This window comes from Eulemur rufifrons, chromosome 19, assembly GCF_041146395.1.
Source record: "Eulemur rufifrons isolate Redbay chromosome 19, OSU_ERuf_1, whole genome shotgun sequence".
In the NCBI taxonomy this organism is placed as follows: Eukaryota; Metazoa; Chordata; class Mammalia; order Primates; family Lemuridae; genus Eulemur; species Eulemur rufifrons.
Genome location: NC_091001.1, coordinates 47,328,831 through 47,355,541, shown reverse-complemented (window position 1 = coordinate 47,355,541; position 26,711 = coordinate 47,328,831). Strand labels below are relative to the sequence as shown.

The following is a 26,711-nucleotide window of genomic DNA, read 5'->3' as shown; positions in this document are numbered from 1 at the left end:
TCTGTTTATGATCATTTCTCAGTCTTAGAAGATTTTGCATAGTTCCAAAACAGCCCAGATGACCAGGCGGGGGGAGATTCGTATGTAAACTTATAAGTCATAAAATTCCTGTATAAATTATAAATATGAGGTGTAGGTACTGTATGTTTAAAAATGGATCTCACTTAAGAACTGTGGGAACCTGCGGCCTTCTGATTTCAAGATTGTTCTTTTTTAAGCACCAAAGGAGGCAAGAAAAGTGTCTTCTTTCTTTGCTATACCACTTTTTTTTTTTTATTGGTGTCATCCTTGACTTTTATTTTCACATAATACATTCAGCACATGAAAAAAATTCTTCCAAATGTACTTTCAAAATACATGCCAAATTCTACTACTTTTCAGCTCCATCCCCACCATCCCAGTTCAAACCACCATCCCAGTGCACCAGAACTATCAAAACAACCTTCTAATTGTCCCTGTATACCACTTTTAATAAAAGGATTTGTTCCGTAAAATTTATTCAGTCGAAAGGCCACCCTTAAGGACCTCTAGAAGGCCACATGTGGCCTTAAGGCCGCAGGTTCCCCACCCCTGGGAGCAGATTTTAAATTTTGACACACCTGGGAAATAAATTCAACCAAGTACATCTAACACCTCTTAAAATCTGTCAACCACTCTTCTATAAAGAGAGTAAGGGGATACCTTCTGAACCTGGTTCATAAAAACAAACAAATAAATAAATAAATGATTTTTGAAAAAAGAAGAAAATAAGGGAGCCCAAATATAAAAATGTAGTGGTTTCCCCCGTTTTGTAGTGATTAGTAAATAATATTTGGGTTGTTATTCAAGGTAAATATTCATTTATCCATTCATTTCTTAGGCTTTTCATCAGACTTTTATTAAGTACTTACAGTGGTACTTAATATTTGCTGCTGCAGCTTTCATACTACTCAAGACTTTTCCTTTTGGAATTAAGAAAATTCTTAAGACCCTTTTAACTTTGTGCTTTTTCTGTAAGGGATAAGTTTCTTAATAATAACCATATCATATGTATCAATTATTTCTGTAAATGTTTCCTATTACTTGTAACCTTAGGACAGTCTCTGTCAGGCAAAGGGGAGGACTCCGTTCTGTGCAGCTGATGGTAACAGTGGGGATTACTATACAGTAAAAATTTTCTCGTTTGCCATATTAAGTATCAGGGTGGAGGAATGAAGTGGTAATTATACGTAAGTTGTCTTGAGTGCTTATTATGTGCCTGGCATCATTCTAAACATTTTATGTGTCTTAACCTTGTTCAGGCCTCATAATAACCCCGTGAGGTAGGATACTCATTTTTCTGGGGAGGATTTGAAGCCTAGCTGATGTGCTGTGAAAAAAGAATGCTGAGTCAAAATATTATATGAAAAATGCTTCCCATAATACTTCCCTAATATTCTCATGTAAGAAATTAACTTATTAAATGTGCCATCAGTAATACTACAGTAAAGAAACTCATTGAACTTTGTATAACCCAGTGTTTCCTGTGTATATTTGACCAAAGAATCTTTGTTGTCCCTCCAAATAACACCTATTAAAACCCACAAAATTGGAATTCTACAAAACGTAAGTTTGGAAAGTGATAGTTTTATAGAAATCGCCATTGTAACAACTCAAACTTTTCTAATTCTTGCCTGTTATTGGTAGATGCAGTGCAAATATTTACTGAGCATCTTTTAGGAGCTAGGTTCAGAAAATTAAGTTTATTCAACTTATAGCAAAATTTGAAAGATACGGGACACCAGTTTGGGGGGATTCTGGCTCAGATATTAGGGGAAAATACCTGCCAGTTGTATAGCATCTCGTTTTTCTCTGCTGGGAAGAAGCATCATGGAGCCACGCACCAGGGAAAAGAGGAAGGTGAAGGATTGCAGCAATTCCTCCAGGCTACCTAGGCAAGTAAGGAGGCAGAGGCCAACCAAAAACATTGAGAATGGATAGAGGCACCATGGAAGACCTACATGAGAAGGAAGCTTGGAGAATATTAGCTATTTAATTGTGACAACGGAAAGAAGGCGGAAAAGAATGATGATATGGCAGAGAGAAGTGGCAGAACAGCAACTGATTATGTGCACAGACCTGCTCAGAACCCTGCCTACTCCTGTATTCATGCTCTTGTATTTCTGAGTTTGTACAGATTTTCCTCCGTACTCAGATTGCTTTATCTGCTTTTTGAGTTCCTCCTGGCACCTAGAATAGCATTTACTTCATAGTAGACATTCAATAAATAATGGAATAATATGAAGGAGAATTTTGAACAAACATGGCACCCTCCTTCACGTGTTGGAATGAAGGAAAGCCAAAAATAATTAGCATCAACAAGAGAATAACAGTAACTTAATACAAAGAGATGGAGAAATACTAGAAAGAGAGAAACTGTCCTTGTAGCTATGTCATTTATTGACATTTTGAAAGAAAAGTGCTGTCTTTAGGGGAAGCCAGTTGGTTGCCTTCCTAAAGGTATCTCGAAGAGTAATATTAACCTTGGTGGATTTGCCACAGTCTAGGATCTGACTTCAGGCATGCAGACTTGGAAACCTGTTTTTGTTTGTTTTTAACACTAAGAACAGGCCTGGGCTTTTAAAAACTATAAAAACCTGAATTGCTAAATTACATGTACAGCTTGGATTACTAGTGGCTCTGAAACTAGATCATGCTAGGCAGATCCATGTGAAAGGCACATGAACTTGCTAAGCATAGAGTTAGAACAAGAGGAGATTGTTCTAGAAAATATTGGCTGGGTGCATTGGCTCACGCCTGTAATCCTAGCACTCTGGGAGGCCGAGGTGGGCGGATCGTTTGAGCTCAGGAGTTCGAGACCAGCCTGAGCAAGAGCGAGACCCCATCTCTACTAAAAATAGAAAGAAATTATATGGACAGCTAAAAATATATATAGAAAAAATTAGCCGGGCATGGTGGCTCATGCCTGTAGTCCCAGCTACTCGGGAGGCTGAGGCAGTAGGATTGCTTAAGCCCAGGAGTTTGAGGTTGCTGTGAGCTAGGCTGACGCCACGGCACTCACTCTAGCCTGGGCAACAGAGTGAGACTCTGTCTCAAAAAAAAAAAAAAAAAAAAAAATAGAAAGAAATTATATGGACAACTAAAAATATATACAGAAAAAATTAGCTGGACATGATGGCGCGTGCCTGTGGTCCCAGCTACTCAGGAGGCTGAGGCAGGAGGATTGCTTGAGCCCAGAAGTTTGAGGTTGCTGTGAGCTAGGCTGACACCACGGCACTCTAGCCCAGGCAACAGAGTGAGAGTCTGTCTCCAAAAAAAAAAAAAAAGTAAAAAAAAGAAAATAATGTTCTCAGGCTGAAATATCACAATTCCATTGTCTCTCCACTAGAGATAGTGTTGCAAAGCTGTTGGGTGTTCAAAGTTCATTGGCTGACTCCTTTTCTCTAAATAGTCTTTGGATTGCTTTGGTCAGTCCTTTGTTAGGTTTCCATTACTGGCCAAACTGCTTAAAAAAGAAAAAATTTAACACTGTTAAAACATTATTTTATATGAAACCTTCACATTTGAGTTTTGAATCAGCATTAATTATCCTAATAGGTAATACACGGACAAAGTAAGAAATCAAAAGTTAAAACAAGATCAAACTGCAGTGAAAAATAAATCTTCTCCCCACCCTTGCCCCTTAATCACTCAGTTTCTCTTCATACAAACAGTTACTATTCACCTTTTTATACATCCTTCCAGAGATATTCCATATGTTTACAAGTTGATGTGTACAGTAGTCCCCCCTTATCTGGAGATATGTTTCAAGACCTCCAGTGGATGCCTGAAACCACATATAATACAAACCCTATATATACTGTTTTTTCTTATATATACATACCTGTGGTGTGCCTAATTTATAAATTAGGCATAGTAAAAGATTCACAATAATGGAACAATTATAACAATATACTGTAATAAAAGTTAAGTGAATGTAGTCATTCTCTCTCAGAGTATCTTATTGTACTGTACTCACCTATTTTTGGACCATGGTTGACAAAACAGGTAACTGAAACTGGAAAGTGAATCCGCAGATAAGGGAGACTACTATGTTATGTATATGTTCATTTTTGTGTCCAAATGATTGCACACTATACACAGTGTTCTGCATCTTACTTTTTTTCACTTGAAAAATTTTGAAGTATTCATCTGTATACAGAACTATTTCATTGTTGTTTAGTGGCTGCTGAGTGTTCTGTTTTAGGGATTAGACCTTAATTTTATTGAACCATTTCCTTTTGGTAGTTTCTAATCTTTTACTTTATAAGCCATACAGCAGTGAATATTCATTAAACATTATTTTAAGCATGCCCAACTATATCTGGAGGGTATATTCCTACAATGTTGTGCCAAGGTGCATTTAAAATTTGGATTGATCTTACCAAAGTTTTCTCTGTAAAGATTGTCCCAAAATACAGTCCTACCACAGATAGCAAGGGTCATTACGTTGCTGCTGATTCTTCTCTCCATCTTTTTTTTTTTTTTTTTTTAAATCTTTGCAAGTCTGATAGGTGTGGGGGGGGGGGTGGGGAGAAAGAATGGCATCTCATATTTTAGTTTGTGTTTATCCTCTGAGCTGAGCCACGTCTTCATTCTGGTAAAGGCTAACTAACAGTCTTTGTGAGGGCGATCTTTTTTTTTTTTTTTTTTTTTAAAATATGGAGCGCTTCACGAATTTGCGTGTCGTCCTTGCGCAGGGGCCATGCTAATCTTCTCTGTATCATTCCAATTTTAGTATATGTGCTGCCAAAGCGAGCACTGTGAGGGCAATCTTAAAGCGGAAGGGATCACTACTGAGATAAGTGACCATCTTATATCACAAAATCATTTCCACAAGCTGTGAGAGCATTTCATTCACCATTGCCTGTGGGAAACCTCATAACACTTTTTTCAAAGAATTTGTAGTTCTCTTTGCAAAAGCCTCAGTACAATACCATAAGGAAACAGAAAACAATTGAATGGTTATAAGAAAGGAGAGAGGGGTTACAGAATTTTTCACAGAAGAGAGGAAAAAGGTATTCTCTTGGTTTAGACCACAGAAGTTTTAGATTGGACGGGATGTGAACAGTATTAGGTGGGCTGCTGAAATATGGGAAGACTACATCTCCAAGGTCAGCAATTAGATGGGGATAAAAGAAACCACAAAGGTTTCTTGGTGGCGTGTGTTGCCAGTGGTCCTAAAAATAAGAAAATGCTTGCCAGACTTAAGAGAACTTACACTATCAACGAATAAAATAAGCAGGAAATGATTCTAGAAAATAAGATTGGAGGAAGCAAGCCAGAGATGACTGATCATGGAGCCTTGACTGTCACTGGAAATGAAGGTGACAATGAGTCAGCAGTTTCTGGTGTCTGTTTTCATGTCCTTAGTTGTAGCTTCCTTTAGGTGGACAGTTTTCCTGATTCAGGCACTTTTTGATAGCCACATAGAACCACAGAGGAAACAAGGCTCTGATAGATGTGCCAGTGCAGAAGAGCAATGAAGGCTTGAACAAGTTGGATTATTTTTCAGAGTTTGATTTTTTTTTTTCCCCTCTCTCTCTCCCATCCTTTTGGGCTTAATTATGAAAAGGCAGAAGAAAAAAGAGTTGATGGATACATTTTTAACTCACTCTGCTGATGCACTAGTAGAAAAAGTGGTACCTCTATTAAAGAGAAGCTAATTGAAAAATGTAAAGACGTGCCCATTGGGAAGGATACAGAAAAGGAGGTGGCAAATAGAATAGGAAGGCCAAAAGAGAAAAAATATTTGGGTTGATAACACTATTTTCCATTGTCTACTTTACATTTGTTGCTGGTGAAAGTTTATAGGAAGCTCCAAGACCATGTATTCCTTGGGAGAATAGACGTTACCTGACTATATCCTCACGGGGAATCTGAGCAGTATTGGAAATGAGCCGGCAAACTATGACTAGAGAAATTTCTATGAGTAGAGAAATCTTTTTTAAAAAAGGGAAAATTTAAATAAACTATCCCTGAGATTCAGTATGTAAAAGCATAAGGAGCTAATCTAGCCAGGAGGCTGAACATACATGATGGAAAAGAGGAGGGAAACCTAAGAGGAAAGACTTGGGAGTTTGTGCTTTTACAATGCAGATCCGTTATTGATTAGGTTTATAAAATCTCTTGGTTTTGTTGTAGGAAACCACTTGTCATGTGTAGCTTCTGGGCACTCCTGCTAATCTCTGCATTATGGAGAACCTCATGTAAAGTTGTGTGTTTGTGTTCTGAGTAGATTCAGATATGTAATACTATAGTTTGTGTGGTTTCTTACATAGCATGTGAGAAGGACAAAGACCGACTCTGAGATTTTATTAGTAGTTCCAGTGATGGATTCAACCCATAGCTGAGAAATGACTGTTTGAAAATATCTCAGAAATGAAATGTTAGCTATTCTTTTCAGTCTCTAAAGCAAAGTTACAGGGTTCTTAACTTTTTTGACCAAACTTTGATTTTTGTCATGTTTGCTATTAAGCATTTGACTCATTTTTTTTTTTAGTAATGTCCTTCCAGGTCCACACCTGTGGAGTAAATAAATGTCATCCATTCCCCTGAACTTCGGCTTTTACCCCCAAGAGCATAGCCTCAAAGGAGACTAGAAAAAGAAGGTACTTGTAAGCCTTTTAAAAATGCTGTGAAAGGTTGTAGTGGAGTGTGCTGTGGAACTTGGCAAGAAACATTTTTTCAGTATTACCAAAAATAGACACCCACCTAGGTTGGCAAAATTGTAAGAAGAGAGAGAATGAACAGGTGAATGCTGTCAGTTAGGTTCCTGAGGGAGAACAGCTAACTATGAAGATGAAATCTTGTACCAATTATTTTTGGAATGATAGGGAAATTCTAAATGTGGAGCTAACAATGTGCCAAGACTTTTCAGAGGCCTGACAATTAGGATAATGAATGCTAATGTTTCTGTTGGAATTATGTAGATATAGGTTGCTTCTAATTTATTCACCTCAGTAGGTAGTATTGCTTTGGGGTCTCTTTATGCAGTGGTCCCCAACTGTTTTGGCACCAGGGACCGGTTTCGTGAAAGACAATTTTTCCACAGACTGGGGAGGGCGTGGAGGTGGGGTGCCATGGGATGGGTGATACAAGGACCGTTTCTTCACAGGCCGTAGACCTTCTTAAGGAAGAGGCCGAAAATATCTCTTCATTAGGAGAATGTGGTGATGGCGAACAGAGATCATTGTGACACTGGTGACCTCACTGAGTGTCACTTTTGGGTCTGCAGTGTTTCTCTCAACAGGAAATAGTTCCAAAAGTGACAGTGTTCTCATGGTCTTCATTGGAGATTTGGAGAGCAGAATTTTTAAAGAAATCATAGAGTTAATAATTTAACTGAATTTTTAGTTAGCATGGTGGTGGTTCTTTTAAAAGTTAAAAATTAGACGTTTTCTGCTGGAAATGTCATTATACAGAACACAGCACCTATTCGCTAATATTCCATTATCTGTTTTTTTGACTTACTTCTGGTCATATGGTTTCTAGTGCTTTGCAAGCAGTGGGTTAAGTTTTTGGTGCCAGTATTAATAGTTTTGTGCTTTTATAGTTCATGTGCTTTGTAGTCTTTGGATTTGGCTGTTGTCATGTTAATTAAGGTTGTGACTATCTTCTCCTTATTCCTGCTCAGTGGATCAAATACTTAAATATTCAATGTGAACTTCTAGCTAAGAAAATGTCAAAATTTTTTGAAGGGGATTAACTACTATATGCATGTTTGCTGTAAAAATCAAAATAGCTCTGAGTATCATGTGGAAGTACCGAAGTAATTCTTATCTTTTAAATATATTAGGTCATTAAATATGAAATGTCTGATTTTGAATCAACAGTGTAGTTTATTATATCTCAAACAAGAAGCAGTACAATGAATCAAAGTATGTGCCTAAACTATCCACACAGTTTTGCCATCTTAATGGTAGGTTGCTTATACCAGCAGCAAAAAAGCCTGGAGAGCAAGTGATGATGAAATCACGAAAGATGTTTTCCACAGCTTGTTGAGAATTGAATATTTTTCCTTGCAAGAAGTGGTCCAAACCTGGGAAGAAGTGATAGTCAGTTGCTGCAAGGTCTGGTGAATAAGGTGGATGACAGTGTTTCCAAGTGCAGCCTCTGTAGTTTGACCAGTGTTGTTTGTGCGACATGTGGTCAAACGTTGTCTTGCAAGAGGATTGCCCTGTCTTTATTGACCAATCTAGGCGGCTTAATTGCAAGCATCCTCATCATTTTGTCCAACTGGTTGCAGCAGACATCCATTGTAACCAGTTGACTAGGTTTCATGAAGCTGTAATGGATAATACCAATGCTGGACCACCAAACAGACACCATTAGCTTTTTTTTGATGAATATTCAGTTTTGACTGTGTTTCAGCTCTTCATCTTTATCCAATCATTGTGCCAAATGCTTGCAGTTGTCAAAAAGAATCCATTTTTCATCACATGTAACAATGCAGTGTAGAAATGGTTGGCCTTTATGTCATCACAACAAGGAAAGGCAAGCTTTGAGGCGATTTGTCTTCTGATGCTCGTTTAATTTATGCGGTACCCATCTATCCAGCTTCTTTACCTTGCCCATTTGTTTCAAATGGTCCAATATTGTTGGAATAGTAATGTCAAACCTTGCTGCTAATTCACACCTAGGTTGAGATGGATTTGCTTCCACTACAGCTTTCAGCTCATCATTACCCACCTTGGTCTCAGGTCACCCACATGGGTCATTTTCAAGATTAAAATCACTAGAATGAAACTTCTCAAACCATCAACATACTGTGCATTTATTAACCACATGCTTCCCAAACACTTTGTTGATGTTTTGAACTCTCTGTGCAGCATGGGTTCCGTGATGGAACTCATATTCGAAAATAACATGAATTTTTGACTTATCCATGGTTTCACAAAAATCGCTCTTAAAAAAATTTGAAAGATAATCATAAGCCAAACCTGTGTTTGAGAGAATGAGGATGTACCTTCACAATAAAAACAAAACAAAACAAGAAGTATCAAAGTGAAATGTCAGAGATATCATGTCAACTATCAAACTTAGTACTTAAGTAAATCGGACATTTCATACTTAAAACCTAATAATTTTTCTTACTAAAAATGATTTGAAGAACTGTCAGTTCATCATTCAGTAAACTACATTGAGTAACTTATTTTTGAATGTCTATTTGCATCAGTCTCTGTGCTCAGTGATTCAGCTAGCTCTCTCATTTAATGACCACCAACCCTTTGAGGTGCCCCCACATTTTAGTAAAGAAACAGATTTTATAGAATTAGTTAACAGCCCAGATCCACACTGCAGAGCCAGGATTTAAGTTCATACATATTTGGCTCTACGAACCTGTGCTCTTTATCACTTTACCCCATTCAAAGTAGTGCCAGGATAGGTGAGTAAGACAGCCCCTTCTTTAGGAGACCAGAGGCTGTATGCTGTTGAATAGATTGTGATGTGTGCCATATGAGAGGTTAAAATAAAGAACATCTAGAGTTCTGTGGATGGGCAGATTATTAGGAAATTATAATTGAGCCTGGACCTTGAATTTTTCAGCCATATTTGCACCTACTCAATTTGTGTTTGATTGTACTTGTACAACAATTAGCTAGCACTTACAGTGGGAGATAGTATCACAGCTTCTAATTTCACAGAGGGAACAAGTCTTCTACCTGGACCAGCTTTAAATCACCAGAACGTGTCGTTGTTGCTGTCATTTGCCAGTTGCTAGATTTAATTATCCGAATATGTTTGCTCTCTTTTTGGCCTACATCTCTCTCCACCTCCATTCTATTCTCAGCAGGCCTGTTATTTTCCTCCTTTATCTCTTTATACCACTTGACAAATGCTTCTGATTTATGCTACTGACTAACCACTGCTTTCTTATCCCTGTGTTGCATAATTTCTCCTCCTGGCACAAACCCTTTAGTTTTCCAGCCCAGCCCGCCTTCTTCTTAAAAAAGAAAGTGGAAGGGGCAGGAATCTTGGTAAGAAAAAGAAAACTAATCTTATTTTCTTCTTGATTCTTTAAGATTTATGATAATGGACCATAGACACCCTGACTTGCTCAGTTCCTTGAACTTTACATTTTTCTTCATTGTACCACTCTGGGCATTCCTTGTCTTTATAAAGTAACCTCCTGTCTCTGAAATCCCTGTGTTCTTTCTTCTGTTTGTCTTTGCTAGTGAACCCATCCATGGGCAGTCCTCTCCACGTGGTTCCAATATGCCTAAATTTAATTTACCATAGTTTAGTTAAATAACACCAGGCCTCCAACACCATGGTTCAAATTTCAGTCATGGAGATATATTAGCTGTAATTGCATAAAATACAAACTTTTCTGCTGGCTCTTCAGTCCACAGTCACCACGTAAGTAACAGATGTGCATCATGGTCACGACTAGTCAAGTCACTTCTTTCTGAATGTCAGTGATTGGTCACTGCTAGTCAGTTCACCCTCAGATCAGCAAGTTGTGTAGTTGTGTTGCCTCTTTATCTCCCAGCAATAAACTGAGGTGACATTTTATTAATACAAAAATGGAACAAAGATAAGTTGCTGAAAGTGAAACAGGATGCAGTTAGAAAGATTTGAAAATGATGACAGCAAAGGAAAGCTAGGACAAGACCTGAGCCTACAGGAAACTTTGTTACAAAGTATGCTGAAAAAGTTCTGTGACTATAAAATCCAGGGTAAAGTTGCTTCAACATTTTTTTGCTTAAATTGCACTAGAACAGAAAGATGCTTATGGTGTAAATGGAACATTTACTTCTGCTGCTCTGGATTGAAGACCGTGTATGTGTATGTACATATATAGTATGTGTGTGTGTGTGTGTGTGTGTGTGTATACACATACACATAAAAATGCCAGTGAGTTTGGCTAACATCCAGGCCAAAGTGTTGAAGTTAGTTGCCTCATTGAAAGAAAATGGTTATTGTTAATAAGGATATTGAAGAAGAACTTTACTGCCAGTTAAAGATGTTTTCATTGTTTTTAGTTGTCACAGATTCACTAATGGTAAGCTATCTGAAGAAACTGCTAGCATGAATAAGAATGCTGCTGTGAAATTTGTACCTGGATTCCAAGCGTTAGTTAAGGCAGCTATTATGATGATCATCAGGAAGGCAACTCCATCAAGAACTTGGTGAAAGGCATAGGATTGTGAAGTGGTCATAGAGTTAAAGATAGACTGACTCTCTTGTCAGGAGGCAACTGCAGAGAGTGACTTTAAAAATCTGTGCTTATCTGGTCAATTAACTGTGGCCAATGAATTGAGGTCAAGAAAATAGAAATGTGGGTTCCTGCAAAAGGGTGTGAAAAAGAGGTCCTATCAGGCAAGAGATTCACCTTAATGTGTAAATGTTTGTAGGAGTAAAAATGGGGTGTATCATCCTTAGTTTAGAAAATGACATTTTCCCAGGGAGGAAGAAGCTTAGAAATCCCTTGCCTTGTGAGATTAATTCTTAATGAAATGTAAAAACTTGTATTCTGTGAATTTGTGTTTCATGATATCCTCCTTGCCCTCCCAGTTCCTTTTTTAAGAGTATCTATTTACTTTTCTAAACATTTCTTGGCAGGGAGTTGGAAGGAATTAAGCAATGCTAGTTTTTTCCTGATTACTTTGTAGCCTTGTTTATAGCAAAATTTGAAAATGTATAAAAATAAATGCAAGTACTAAATTAAAAATTACATCGTCTAAAATGCCTCTCCAAGTTAAATGGAGTATACAGGTATTCATAGCTTGAAAAGCTTGAATCCATAATTCATAACTTGGATTACTTTTAGGAAAAGTAATTTGGAGTTACTCTGTTGACCCTTTCATGAAAAAAGGAAGTTAAGAAATTTTGTTTCCTTTAGCAATAGCTTAAAAGGTTATTACCTTTTTTTTTCTCTCTTTTTTTTTTTTTTTTTTTTTTTAATTCTTTTTTCTTTTTTTTTTGGACACAGAGTCTCACTGTGTTGCCCTGGCTAGAGTGCTGTGGCGTCAGCCTAGCTCACAGCAACCTCAAACTCCTGGGCTCAAGCAATCCTCCTGCCTCAGCCTCCCGAGTAGCTGGGACTACAAGCACGCGCCACCATGCCTGGCTAACTTTTTCTGTATATATTTTTAGTTGTGCATATAATTTCTTGCTATTTTTAGTAGAGACAGGGTCTTGCTCGCTCTTGCTCAGGCTGGTCTCAAACTCCTGAGCTCAAACGATCCACCCACCTCGGCCTCTCAGAGTGCTGGGATTACAGGTGTGAGCCACCATGCCCGACCAGTTATTACCTTTTTAAGTACAAAAGTAATATATGTTCATTATAGAAAAATTGGAAAATATACGATAGCATAGACTATTGTAAAAATCACTGTAATGTGGACTGCTATTCAGCTGATATTGATTGGTGTATCTTTCTGGGGTTTCAGCCCCTTGGTGCTGGTCTAATAGTTGGTGCCCATAGCTCATGCTATAGCAGTTGATAAATAACGCTTGAAATCCAGCTTTCCTGGAGTCATTACTATTAAAAATTCTGATGACTAAAAGTTATTTTTCTGTATATCACACTTCCCCCCCTTTTAATACTATGATATGAACATTTTCTTATGAAAATGAGATAGAATGTTTTCTTCTTTCGTGGATCTCCTTGTGGTCTTTGCCTTTTTTCTGTAGCCTTTTATCTTTCATTAAAATTTGTAGTTTCTCTGTTTTGCTGCCTTCTTTGCCTTTACACACTCTTGCACATATACCTCTTACCAGAAACAGAAAAAAGAAAAAGCTTGTTGCCTATCCTTACTTGTTGTTAGTAGGAAAGCATACTCATGCTTTTATGAATGAGAAGGTTGGGATAAACCTTTAGAAAGTGACCTGATGTAAATACACTCCTTGGAACTGGAGGTCCATAAGATGCCTGATAGACTAGAGGTGGCAAAAACACAGTACTGTTGATACTGTGGGTTGGTGTGGGCCATTCTTTTGATGCTGCCAGAAGTACCTTGGTGGTGTCAGCAAGTTTTCCAGACTTAGTGTTGCAACATGACTGCACTCATCTTATTGCCAAGCAAGAATCCAAGGCTTACTTAAATTTAAGTAAATATTTCTAAGTTCCAGATGATTAATATTTAAGAAATCACTTTGAGGTCAGAGAAGCTTCATGAATTGACAATCTTAAGATGTAAATGCATCAGCAAGTTAATCAGAATGTTTGTATGCATTTGCAGCCCTTTTGGGGAAGGGTAGGATTCAAGTAAAGGTCCATCTATGTGAAGTTCAATCCCCAGTCAACCAATTCATTATGAGTAGACTGAAAGATTTTACTTATGTGGTTTATGGAATTACTCATATTTTCTACTTATACCCAGTTCAGACTCCATTTGTCTTTAGTGAATTGAGTTAGGTGGAGAATATCTGTCCAACTGAGGGTCAAATTCATAGAATATGATATTAACAGCTCCTATATTTTAATATATTTAGAGAAATAAAGTAATGCTTCCTTATCACCTTATTGCAAAATTTGATTTTAACACTTGGCTGTATACTTTTCTGCTTTAGTCCTCATCTGATCTTGTGGTCGCAGTTCAAGATTGGTTATTCCAACTGTTTGTACCATAGAAACTTGAATATAGAGATGCCATACTTCAGATCATTCAAAACTGAATCTTCCACCCCCCCTTATTAGCACTAGGTTTGTACAAATCATTTTGTCACAGTGAGATACACTGTGTGATATTTGTCTAGCTTTATCTTCCTGATTAGACCGAAAGCACCTGCAGGGGAAAACACCTATGTTTACTGTTTTTAATCTCAAAGTGAGTATCACAAAATCTTGCAGTTAATGAAAGTTTGAATGGTTCCCCTTCAAAATCTTTGATTCACATATAAACAGGCCAGTTTAACATTGAAAAGAGCAGTGGGTCTAGGCAGTCTGGGCTGACATGTGCTTCAAAGTGTGGCCTTGTACAAGGTCAGATGCATCATATTGATATGTCAAAGTCATTCTTGTCTAGGTTTAAAACCTTAATAAATATGTAATTGTCGTCTAACTTAATATTTTTTCTTTCTTTCGCTGACTGAAAGGGCCTGTTTGTATATAGTTGGTGTTATTGCCTACTTTCTTTACAAGTCAGGGCCTAGAGATTGATGTTGTGACAGACATCCACAAGAGGGCAGACAAATCCCCTTTTTTGTGTTATTAGGTTTCAAACAATTTTTAACACACCTTGCTTATGCTTTTGATTATTGTTAAAATCCTTTTTGCTTTTTCTTCAAGGTGGGCAGTATCAAACCGAGAAATGCTTATAGCCCAAAACAGCTCCTTGGAATTTAAGCTACACAGACTGTATTTCATTAGCTTGTTAATGGGAGGAACTACAAATCAGCGAGAGGCATTACAGTATGCTAAAAATTTTCAGCCGTTTGCTCTAAATCATCAAAAAGGTGAGTCTGTAGTCATATGATTTTAATGTTTAGAACAGGGCTGTAGCCACTACTGTAATTTGTTTATCTTAACTAGATCCACTACATGTTTGCTAATAAACGAAAACAATTGTAGATGATAACCATTTGCAGAAAAAGCTCTGACTGGTGCTAGAACAAAAGTGAAACATTAGGGCCTCTTAAATGAGAAATCAAAAAGAGACATTGCAGATTTTGGAATTCTGTATTAAACTAAGAGGAGATGTGAGGAAGATCAAGGTGTGTACTTGCTCTTTTCCCATTCCTGTCTCACCTTATGTTGCTATTATTGCCATGACAAAGTGTCTCAGGGCCAGGGTGGCAGCTGTTAACCCCACCTGTCAGTGTGGGAGTACTGGCTAGCTCTGCAGCCAAAGATGTGGGGTGACATAATTGTTATTCTTCTAAATAATGATAATTGTACTGTGTGTGCTGTGGATAAGAAAAATATTTTCCATGGTTTTTTTTTCTTCCTCTTTTCTTCCCATGGTCTTTCTTCAATTTGGGGTGAGGGAAGAAGCCAAGCTTAAGGACCAGAATTATAAAAGACATTGTTAATATATTATTTTAGGCTATATCAGTTTGCGTGGGAATATTCTTGCCTTTCTTGGCCTATTACCAGCAAGCAAACTCTAATGCTTTTTTTTGCTGATGCTTTTTTATTTAGATATTCAGGTTTTGATGGGAAGCCTCGTGTATCTGAGACAAGGGATTGAGAACTCACCGTATGTTCACCTGCTTGATGCAAACCAGTGGGCTGATATCTGTGACATCTTTACACGGGATGCTTGTGCCCTCCTGGGGCTCTCTGTGGAGTCCCCTCTCAGTGTCAGGTATGGATATTGGCCCTGTTTGCTATTGAAATATGCACTGCATTAGCCACCTCCCTTTAACTTGTCTAGTTCTTCATATTTAAAGTCAAGAAAACTTTTGTCTTTCTGAAGAAAAATGCAATTGGTATTTCAAGGGATGGTCACAGTTGACAGCTGACATAGTTTTAGGGCGGGGTTCTCAAAGTAGGGCCTGAATCTCGGGATCTCTAGAGCCTTTTCTGCAGTGTTGATGTTTATACAGATGGTATGAAAACAATGGTGGGTTAAGCTACTAGAGCCTTAGCACAAGTTGAGGCGGTGGTATCAAACTCCACAAGTACTTGCTATATTCCTCACCACCACACTTTGAATTTAAGAAATGCTAGTTTTGGCCTGGCGCAATAGCTCACGCCTGTAATCCTAACACTCTGGGAGGCCAGAGTGGGAGGATTACTTGAGGCCAGGTGTGGTGACAGGTGCCTATAATAGTCTCAGCTACTTGGGAGGCTGAGACAGGAGGATGGCTGAAGTCCAAGAGTGTGAAGTTGCAGTGAGCTATGATGATGCCACTGCACTCTAGCTTGGGAGACAGAGCAAGACCGTGTCTCCAAAAGTAAAAGAAAGAAATGCTAGTTTTGATTGGGTGTGGTGGTACACACCTGTAGTCCCAGCTACTCTTGGCCTCAAGCAGTCCTTCTGCCTCAGCCTCCCAGAATGCTAGGATTATAGGTGTGAGCCACCATGCCCGGCCCAACAAATGTTTTTTTTTTGTTTTGGAAAGTATAGTTACTTTCTATAAGAATGTTACTTATGATAACATAGTATGTTTTTTTAAATGAATTAGTACCTTTTAAGTTTCTCAGTTTTATTTTCTAATATGTTAAATAATGATAGCTATAACCCACAAAAACAAAAGCTCTTTGAGATCCTTAATATTTAAGCATGTAAAGGGGTCCTGAAGCCAAAAAGTTTAAGAACCTGTTTTAAGAAAATAACCGTTTGCTCTTTTATTCATTTAATTCCATAAGTGTTTTGAATCTCTGCTATGTACCAGGCACTGGGTGGGATACAAAGATGAATAAGGTGCAGTCTGCATTCCACAGGGTGTTCCACCTAGAGTAGGAGACAGACTCATGCCATTAACTGTAATGTGAGGCAGTATTGCCATCAGGTTTTTGGGGGAAAGACTCTGAAATGGGGATGGACATGCAGGAAGTTTTTTGGGATCAGCACCTGTGGGGGAATAAAAGCAACAGGATTGGGCAAAGAGAAAAACAGTCACAACAAAGGTCTCCACCCATCCCCGAGGAGCTCTAGAACGCGATTGGCCTGTAGAGTTGTTTCACGTTGGGTCTACATGGGCTTTTGTATCCTTACATGGAGCAGTCACTTGATGTGATCCTAGTTTGATGGCTTTCTTCAACTGAGGACAGTCCTGAAGAGGACTCAGCTGAGAGTTGGCTGCCAGCACTTCCAGATCTGAGAGGAATGCTTCCACCCTGAACAGGGGTGATTCGGATATAGGAGGAACCATGCAAGAAAATGTTTAAGAGGCAAGAATGTCATCAGTGACTAATAAGCAGAGCCCATTAAATGTGGTCATTTTGTAAAATATAAGGACTCCCCCCACCCCCATCCACACTAGTGTCAGATTGTTTTGAAATCCTCTAAAAGCTTATTCTCAGTTTCCTTTGGACCAAAAATGGTGTTCCAGCATCAGTCTACAGACCACATTTTGGGTATCACTGCTCTAGTAAGCATATACATTGGAGCAAATTTTGTAAGGAAAATAAACTTAAGTATGCTGATATATGTTCTGTAAGGAAGAGAATACAAAAGTGTGTAACATCTTATATATTGTTGGGTGAAGAATTCTGTGTAAGAACATCTCTTTCCTTTTCAAACTCAGATGCTAAAACCACCATATTTTGAAGAGCAGTTCTTAATTCCTATTCTTCATTTGAATTGGTGTGTTTCATGCTTCTTTCTTTTAATGATGGATTCTCCTTTTCAACACTGGATGCTTTTGTATATATATATTTTTTTTTTTTTTTTTTTTGAGACAGAGTCTCACTCTGTTGCCCAGGCTAGAGTGAGTGCCGTGGCGTTAGCCTAGCTCACAGCAACCTCAAACTCCTGAGCTCAAGCGATCCTCCTGTCTCAGCCTCCCGAGTAGCTGGGACTACAGGCATGCACCACCGTGCCCGGCTAATTTTTTCAATATATATTTTTAGCTGTCCATATAATTTCTTTCTATTTTTTAGTAGAGATGGGGTCTCGCTCTTGCTCAGGCTGGTCTCGAACTCCTGAGCTCAAACGATCCGCCCACCTCGGCCTCCCAGAGTGCTAGGATTACAGGCGTGAGCCACCGCGCCCGGCCACTTTTGTATATTTTTGTATACATTTAAAATGTATATTTTGAAACTTTACTGTTCTAATTATGGAGAAATTAAGCTAAAATTAAGTACCCTACCAGATAATGGCAGTTTTAGGTAGTATTTTTTTAATGCTTGCTTTTTTTTTTTTTTTAACTGCATTTTCCCCATATTAGTAAGATTTATTTAGTAAACATATGATTTTATTTTTGTTTTTTCCCAAACTGGGATTGTTTTTTAGTAACTTCAAATATACCAGTGGGCCTGGGGAATAGAGGAGGGAAAACAAGTTATTTTTCTGCTAGAAGAAATGTTGCTTTTAGCAGAGGAGAAGGCTCTGTGCCATTTCCAGTGGCCAGGGCCCTGGGCACACGAATCTGGAGGAATTGATGTCTCCTTGGACCAAGTGGCCTGACATCTAGCCTGGCACTGACATTTCCTCTTCTGCTCTCCCAGTTTCTCAGCAGGTTGTGTGGCACTGCCAGCTTTAATTAACATCAAAGCAGTGATTGAACAGAGGCAGTGCACTGGAGTTTGGAACCAGAAAGATGAATTACCTGTGAGTACCATTTTCTATTGGCTATTTACCCTTCCTGCCTTTAGAAAAATGTGGATGTTAAGGGTTTAAAATATCTGCCATCTTGCCTTTATTGTAGGAAACATTATTATAGCCATTTGACAGCTTTTTTGATGGATATGTAGACATGATTAAACAATAAAAATGAGGAACCTGGTACATTTGGGGGGCTTTAGGAGTATTCTTAGAATTTTGACTTAAAGTGGCACTGAAAGCTGGTGAAGGAAAACATCAGAAGTGGGGAGGGTTATATATACTGTAGCATGCAGTGTGTTCTGCAATGCAGTTCACAACCATTCCTACTATGATTTTTTAAAATATAAAAAGCAATTTTCGGTGTAATTGGATTTAGTTTTGTCTTAAGCATTGGTGTTGATGAGATCATAGGTTTGTGTTGGTTATATTTTTCTAATACCAATTAAAATAAGTATAGATATATTAAAACAAAGGTCCCTGTAACACCTGCAGTCATCAGTGGACTTCCATGGCTGTGTGTCCACAAGGGCCTCGGTTTTAAACATTAGCACCAATCACTTGCCAACTCTAACTTCTCTAAGCAGTAGTTTGTTCATCTCTAAAATAGGGACCAGCCTTCTCTTTATGGGGCTGGTGAAGGCTAGAGAGAAGATAATCATACTTAGAATAATTTGGGACACACATTAATTACTCGAATTGTGGCTGCCATGGTACAGTTAAGACATGGAGTGGAAAGATATGTGCTGCCAAGCCTCTGACAGTAGTCACTAAGATTCTTGCCTGGAATTATTATTCTTGTCATGGTTGTGTCATAGACCCTGAATGGCTGAAATACACTTTTGGCTTTTTGCTTCTTTTCTGCCACATCTATGCATGGGTTTATCTGCAGTTACCACCTTGTTCTTCCAGCTGGTAACCCTGTCAGTTGGTTGCCCCAGTTTCTTCTCAAAGATCTTTTCTGGTCAAAGGCACAGGTGTATTCCCAGTCCTGAGTGTGGTCAGGACACAACGCAGCACCCCTTCTCCACTGCTGCTCGTTTGATCAAGTGAAAAGAAACTTGAGCCTTCACTTGCTTTGCTAAAGCAGGTGCCCAGCATCTGTCAGTTTCCCAGTTATGTTGTAAGAATCTCTGATGCTTGCACATTAGAACAGAGAAGACTGAAATCTGAATTTGCCTAAAGCCTGTGGGTCAAGCTAGTAAAGCAGTTGGAGGTGGTGATCTGGCCATTGTTTGTCAGGATTGTTCTGTTACACTTTGTCAACTTTGTTGAAAGAGCCTGGGTAATGGGCTTTTCATATTGGTAGCCATTTTAGATTTAGAAGGAAAAAAACCCAGAACTAACATTTGTGGAGCCTCTGCATATGCCACCCACTCTTAGCTTTCGTATGATTTGTTTTGTCTGCAGCAGCAAAGAGAAACAAGTGCCCTGGGCTTTGATGTACAGATGACAAAAGGTCCTGTTAAAACTTGGCTTAAAGCCCTGTTACAGGTGGTTTCTCTGGACCATTACACACAAAACATGGGAAACTGAGATCTGAAGCACACACAGGAATAACCTGTGTTTAGTCTGCCTTTAAAGGAGTCACTAAACTGACTTTTATCACCCAGCTAAGTGTGCTACAAAATAGCCTAGTTGCAGAAGTCAAGTTTTTGACTTCTAGAATATCACGTCGCTTTTCACTCTAACTCTAGACTTAAGAATTTGGTTTGAAATGTAGTGTTAAAAATAATTTTGAAGGCTAATTACCTTTTGAATTCTTAAAACGGTCCATCTTTGAGTTAGTTAGAAGAGTGCTGTAGAAAGTTGAATTCAGATGTGTAAATCTGATAAATGTTCTTTGCTGCACAGTGTGTATGTGGATGGCTTTCTGAAATATAACTTTTAGCCTTTTTACTTTTTTTTTTTAACAGATTGAGGTGGACCTTGGTAAAAAGTGTTGGTATCACTCTATATTTGCCTGTCCCATTCTTCGTCAGCAAACAACAGATAACAATCCACCCATGAAATTGGTCTGTGGTCATATTATATCAAGAGATGCCCTGAATAAAATGTTTAATGGTAGCAAGTAAGTTTCTGACTTTTTATATATTAGTAAATAAAGTTGATTTTAGTATTTAGTGGGAAGATAAGAAATAATGAGGTTAAATAAATGTTTCTAGATTTAGAAATAGATTTCTTAACTATTCATTTGGCAAAATAGGTGATACCTGATCTTTTGTCAATCCTTTTAATTTGTTCATGGATTTGGTGATTGGATTTATAAACATGATCTTTCACTCTTGAATTTTTGGGTAGATGATACATTCCCCCCCTTTATACATATGGTAGCATACTATAAATTGTTCTGTACTTCGCTGTGTTTTCACTTAGTGATATATCTTGGAAATCTTTTTATATACTGCAAAAAGAGCCCTCCTTCTTTTTGTGTTAATACTGCAGAGTATTTTGCCTTATGGAAATATGATTATTTAGCCAGTTTCCTATTAATATAATAACATTTAAGTTGTTACTCCAGTGCTAAAGTAAATTCCTTTCTACGTGATAAATAAATTCCTAGAATTGGAATTGCTGATTAAAAGGTATATACATTTCTAATTTTTTCTACATAATGAGCTCAACTTACAAAAAAAAAAAAAAAAAGTCTCAGAAGCCTATTTCTAGCTTAGGCAGCTAGAAATTTTTTCACTGGTGTTCATTTCAGATCCTTTGTGGTAAGATCCTTCTTTTAAAGGGAAGGCCCTGGCTTGTAAAGAAGCGGTTTGTGCCCTTCCTAGGCCACCATGCAGCACCCACCCTGGTAGTGCAGATCAGTGGTGACTAGGATAGATTGTTGATCTTAGTGCAGACTCTGCTGGTATCGTGTGCCACTGTGAGGAAAATGGGCCATTCTTGATATGGGCTTGCAGCTGGCATCAGATTTGCTGCCCATGAATGGATTATGTGATTGGTACATTTGAAATTCATTTAGAGACCAGTGCAGCCTAAACCTTTGGAGAAAAGAAATTGGATTTACTTCTGAAACCCCAAAAGCAGTTTGCAGAAAAGTTGTCTTTGTTTTGCTTACAAAATAATTCTCACTGATTTCCACTGAAGAAGAGGCTTTCAGTTAGGCTCTGGTATGGGTGGTATTCATTTGTGACTCTTTAAAGCTTGGTTAATATTAAGAGAAAGCATGGTTAATCCTCAAAGCAAAATGCAGACACGTATGTTGTGCTTATGTGTTTATTATGTGTGTATAATTGTTAAAGATATAGGAACTAGATGAAAACTGAATGCTCAGTACTGATCCTGTTTCCTTGATGCAATGTTTTCTTTCTTGTCTTTAGATTAAAATGTCCATATTGTCCAATGGAACAAAGTCCAGGAGATGCCAAACAGATATTTTTCTGAAGTAACTTTAGTTTGCAATTTGTAAGTGAAACTGAATTGTGGGCACATTTCAGAAGAGAACGTTCCATTTAATGCAGCTAACCAAGGACTCCCGTGTTTATATAAGCTAATGCTCCAGAAACTTTGCCAACATGTTAGTGTACACACACTGAGGGGAGTGCTCCAGATGAATATTATCATAGGGCTTTATTATATTCTTGGTCTTCATTTCTGATCAAGTAAATACACCAGCAGTTGTCATTCAATGCAGGTTTTTGTACTTAATTATATGGTGATTTTTTTACTTTTTAAGAGCAGAAACAGAAATTGACCTCCTCGCCATGTGTTTAATATTTCTCCTGCTTTTACTTTTGTCATTTTCTTGATAATTGTAAGCCTTGAGAGTGTTTGTGAAAAAGTTTTATTTCCTGTTATGTATACATAATTAAATGAAAATTCTTCAGAAAAAGTTTGATAAATTGAATTGTGGTTATAAAACTAATTTACTTTTTTTTTTGCTTAAGGAAGAAAGCTGTGATAGATTCCAAATTTGCTTTTTGATGTTTCCCTCTGCTCCTCCTCCAAGAAGTCAGCACACCTGCATTTGAGCTCTGCTTGTAGCCCCAGCAGGCTGCCTGTTTAAAATTTCATCATTTAGCAGGCTGGTGTGAGAAGTCTTCCATTAGAATAGAGTGGAAAGGAGTACTATTGGTTTTTTTGCTTTTATTGCCAAGAGGTGCTTGTTTTAAAAAGTTTGTTCAATAAAATGAAATTCTGAAGTTAGAAGTATTCTTAAGTTGATATTTGCTCTCTTGGTCTTGGTAGCCCTATTCTCTGAAATCTGCCTTCAGGACTTGGCTATCTATTGCATTTGTATATCATTGCAGACACAGTGTTGTGCGTGTGTGTATATATATGTGCACCAGCATCGAACATTGTGTATCTAGAAGGGAAGAAGCATGTTTCAGTCCTAAAATGCAGTTACCAGACCCATCATTTTAAATCCTTAAAGTTAGAAGCTAGCATATTTTCTGTAGTACGGACTATGTTTATTGCTGTTTTTGTGTTTGAATAGTATACTGTTCAATGCCTCTCTTCTGCAACGTGTATCATCTCATTGACTGTGAATCTGTATATTATTCTAATGGAACAGATAATGCTCTTTTCTCTTGTGAGGTAGCTTCATTTAATGCACTGTCCAGAAATAGCCATGTGTAAGAGTCTTTCTCTATATGATGAACTACATGGAAAAGACTTCTGTGGACATAATTCTGACTTAAACTCATGAAGTTACTTCATTATGAGAAGAATGTCATATGGAAATCACCAAATATTTTGCAACTTTATTGCATCTGACATGGAACTGAACATCAATATAGGAATACTTTCATGAGAAAAATGAAAAAAGAAGAAAACAGAAGCAAAGAGAAATGTGGCACTTCACATTTTCTTATGGACTTAGTTTGAGGGAGGGGGGACAGATTTGGTGCTAATTGGAAGCTGGCAGCATTTGCAGTAGTACATCAGCCTGGATGGCTTATTCTGAAATGTTTACTTGGGAGAGCTAGGATTTGTTTGTGAAGGAAAAGCGTACTGCAGAAAAGCCCTGCTTAATTAATTACCACGTGGTCAGGCTTGTGTAGATGGCTACTGTGTGCCGTGTGGGTTAGCTAGAAATTGTGATTGGCCTGGCTCAGTGCTTGCCTTGTCCAACCTCAGTCTGGCCCTACAGCGAATTTTGCCCCATGATTCTGTTTCACTGTTGGAATCCTCTATAAAGTTCCCCCTCTTTCCACTAAAGCAGTGAAGGAAGAGAGCAGAGACAAGCTCCTTGGACTGCAAAAGAGAAGGTAGAAAATCCAGGCGACACTCTGGTCAAGGGTGTAAACTGGTTTATTATATATATATTTTTTCCTTTGAATTAAAACTAGAGTGTCTTTTTTTTTTTTTTTTAACCTTTTTCTCCCTAGGCCAAGTTTAGCTTTATTCAGAACTTATTCTCACCTTTCCACCCCAAACACCTGTACAACATTTAGGCTTCACCTAGGTCTGAATGATACAGACATGCTCTAGAGGTTGGTGATAAATATTTTTCGTAGCCAGACACTTCACACAGTTGGCTTGGGCCACTTTTAAGGACAAAGGACAGAGCTCTATTTCGTCCCTCTCCCAGTATTGGGAGTCCCACTGATAGTTTTCTGTGCAACTCATGAAAACTTTACAAAGATCATGCTTTAACCGAAGCATTTGACTTTACAGCTTCCTGTGTAAGGTCCTTGTAGTCCCACTGGGCAGAGTGAGGGTCAAAAATTTTGAAATTCTATTGATCTGACAATTTAATATGAAAATTTTTATCTTGTGACCTTCTTTAAGTGCATGGACTTAAAATTCATTGGAGACTAAATGTGAAGGAGAGGTGGATTTGAAGAAGCCAGATCTTAACCAAAGATGCTAAAATACAGCGTTCTGTCCTTCCTACTTTAGAAACACCTTCACAAATGGTGTTTTGACCACATCATCTCTCGTGCTATCTGCATTTCAGCAGCGCGGGAGGATGCTATTTTTCTTTCTCTGCCTCCACTTGCAAAAGGTAATGGTAGAGGCAAGGTTTTTTATAGCCAGACTAGTTATAATAATGTACATTGAAAACAATTCAGAATGGTTTCTTAAATTTCTTTGGGAACCATTTCCATTTATCAGTTGTGGACAGAGGCCATGGAACTATGCTAAACCAATAAAACCTTATTATCAAATCTTTAGCCAGAGCATCTGTGTTTTCAAGTACAGTCTTTACAATGGCTAAGGTTGTCTTTTGATCTTTTTTCTCCCTTGTGTAATCATTGCAGATGCCATTCCTGTTGTTTTATTGGTGATTATATGAGACTTCTAATGCATAAATGAACGGGTATTGGTGCCTCTTTGTTTTAAAATTTTTGAAGAAAAGAGCCACCTCATATTCATAGGGTGTGTATTTTGTGAGTGTGTAGCATTTAATTGAAAATAAGAAAGTTATGAAATAAATCTTTTGTTTTAACTTTTCTGTAGCAGCTAATGTATACAGAGACACTAAAACCCACACCACATTTTGTGGGGAATGAGGATCCTTTTTTATCTCTCCAGGTGGTCCCACAGGTTATGCAGTTTAAATTCAGTATTCTTTATGCTGTGAGTTATTTCAGCCTCAGTGGTTTCAGCCTTTGGGACAGTGGATATTGCAAAAACCAAGAGCTCTTGGTTATCCGCACAAGACAAGCTGCTGGTAGACTACATTAGCCCTCTGGTTTTCCAGCTCAACCTCTGATCAAGTGGACTGACAGCCAAGCTGGCCAGTCTGTTTAGTCAGCTGACTCAGGTTATTTTCAGGGAAGGCATGGAGGCATGGTTTGGTTAATTTCATCACTAGGATGTGTAAGGTGACAACACAAACCAAATACCTTTCATTACTTAACTCTACATACATTATCTTCGGTAACACTAGAATGCTATGGTCTTGAGGGAATGTTAGTAAGGAACACATAGAGAAGGTTGGTGTTTCATAAGCCTGTCCAGCTGTGGCAGGCTTTATGTGGTACAATAGTGTTTACTATAAGCAGGTACAAGCTTCATGAACTATTCTTAATGAACTATAATTGAATAATTCAATACCAAATGTAGAATGACAAATGTATTTTAATAACAGATGAGACAATTAGTTTTAGGGTGAATTTTCCGGTGTTTGATTTTACTTCAAGACATAGCGAGAGAAACAAAGTTTTGTTTTCAAGACATTTCCGCTACAGTTTTAAACTGTACGGGGCATATGCTTCATTTACTTCCAAAGAGGCAAAAGCAGCTGGGATTGGCTTACAGCACATGCTTTCTTTCATGTTAGGGGTGAGGACCTACACTCTTATTTAGCAGTCACTTAATCTTCTCCGGTAAGGCAGATGTGGGGTTCACTAGGATTTAGTGCCTGATATTTTCTTTTGGGAAGGGGTGGGAGTGAATGTATTAGGGCTGGGAGGGAAGCAGGAGAAGAAAATGGGAGTGTGAGTGAGTGTGCATGTGTCTGAAATTCACTATTTGCCCCACCTGTACCTAACAAGGAGCAGGTGTTTGATGTATTTTGCTCATGACTGCAGTGTGCATGTATTTTTTTCCTCCTCTGTGTTTTCTAAACTTACACTAAAAGGATTCATCAAATCATCTTGTTCAGATGTCTCAGGATTGTATTTCTTTTGCTTACCCTGTGCTCTTGGGTTCTATAGTATTTCTATAATTATGTAACAAGAATAGTGTTGCACTGTAATCTATCATATAGAGCTATATGTATGGAAAATTTTGATCAGTTTTTTAAGAAATGTATCCTGTTTGCAAAGGCACAATAAAGTTGCATCTTATAGACTATAGGCAATAAAGCTAACAATAAACCTTATTTAACACAAACCCTATTCATATTCTCTGTTCATTTGACTTTTGAAAAAAATCTAGCATATCCAGTAGTTTCAGGGATTTCATTTTAACTTTAAAAATTCTGATATATTTAATTTATAAATTTCAGACTGATATAATAGAGTTTTGGAAAACTATAAGAAATGCTTTGTTAATATGTGTATTCCTATGTAAAACACATGGCTTCTCCTGTGTATATTTTTAAAGATTAAAGAAATGCACATTGTAAAAGTGTTTTGTGGAACCGGTCTGTATAAATGTGCCAGGTGACAAAGGTATGAGGGAGGGAGTATGGCTGGAGGTGCCAATTGTGAAAAGAGAAAATTGCTGTTTGTATTTGCTAAGGATATGCCTGTAAAGAATTGTAAGAAAATGCTTCTGTCACCATTTTATTCTGCTGTACTGTGCCACCAACAGTGTGAGAAGAGGAAGTGGCTGAGCACCATCCCAGGTTTCTATGTCAGGGATTGAGTTAGTGTTTCTGGGCGGCTGCCCCCTCGTGCCCATCCTATGCTCTGACCAGATTGGTAGTGAGTCTATGACTGGCAAGAAGAGCTGCAAATCAGGCTGCTGGTGGGGTGGGACATGTGCACTCACCATTTCCAGGGAGGGACAGAGGCCGAATTGCCTATCCTACTTAATGACAAGCTAAGGTGGTAAGGACCAAGAATTTGTTTGTGCTCCTTTTGTACATAGTTTTAGAGAAAAACTTGGTCTTATCTGAGA

At 38.1% G+C, this 26,711-nt stretch overlaps 1 protein-coding gene and 1 non-coding gene across 2 annotated transcripts in view; one reads left to right on the top strand and one right to left on the bottom strand.

The window, feature by feature from the left end:
* Positions 1–26,035, top strand: part of RMND5A (required for meiotic nuclear division 5 homolog A) — a 64,704-nt gene extending 38,669 nt beyond the window's left edge. The window contains exons 5-9 of the mRNA XM_069494039.1: positions 14,258–14,424; positions 15,110–15,275; positions 18,086–18,188; positions 20,096–20,250; positions 21,512–26,035. Of these exons, the coding sequence (XP_069350140.1) occupies positions 14,258–14,424; positions 15,110–15,275; positions 18,086–18,188; positions 20,096–20,250; positions 21,512–21,575 (655 nt within the window). The 3' untranslated portion in view covers positions 21,576–26,035. The remainder of the gene's footprint in view (positions 1–14,257; positions 14,425–15,109; positions 15,276–18,085; positions 18,189–20,095; positions 20,251–21,511) is intronic.
* Positions 4,674–4,780, bottom strand: LOC138400358 (U6 spliceosomal RNA). The gene has a single exon (XR_011236255.1). It is a non-coding gene; the product is annotated as a U6 spliceosomal RNA (small nuclear RNA).
* Positions 26,036–26,711: the final 676 nt, after the last annotated feature.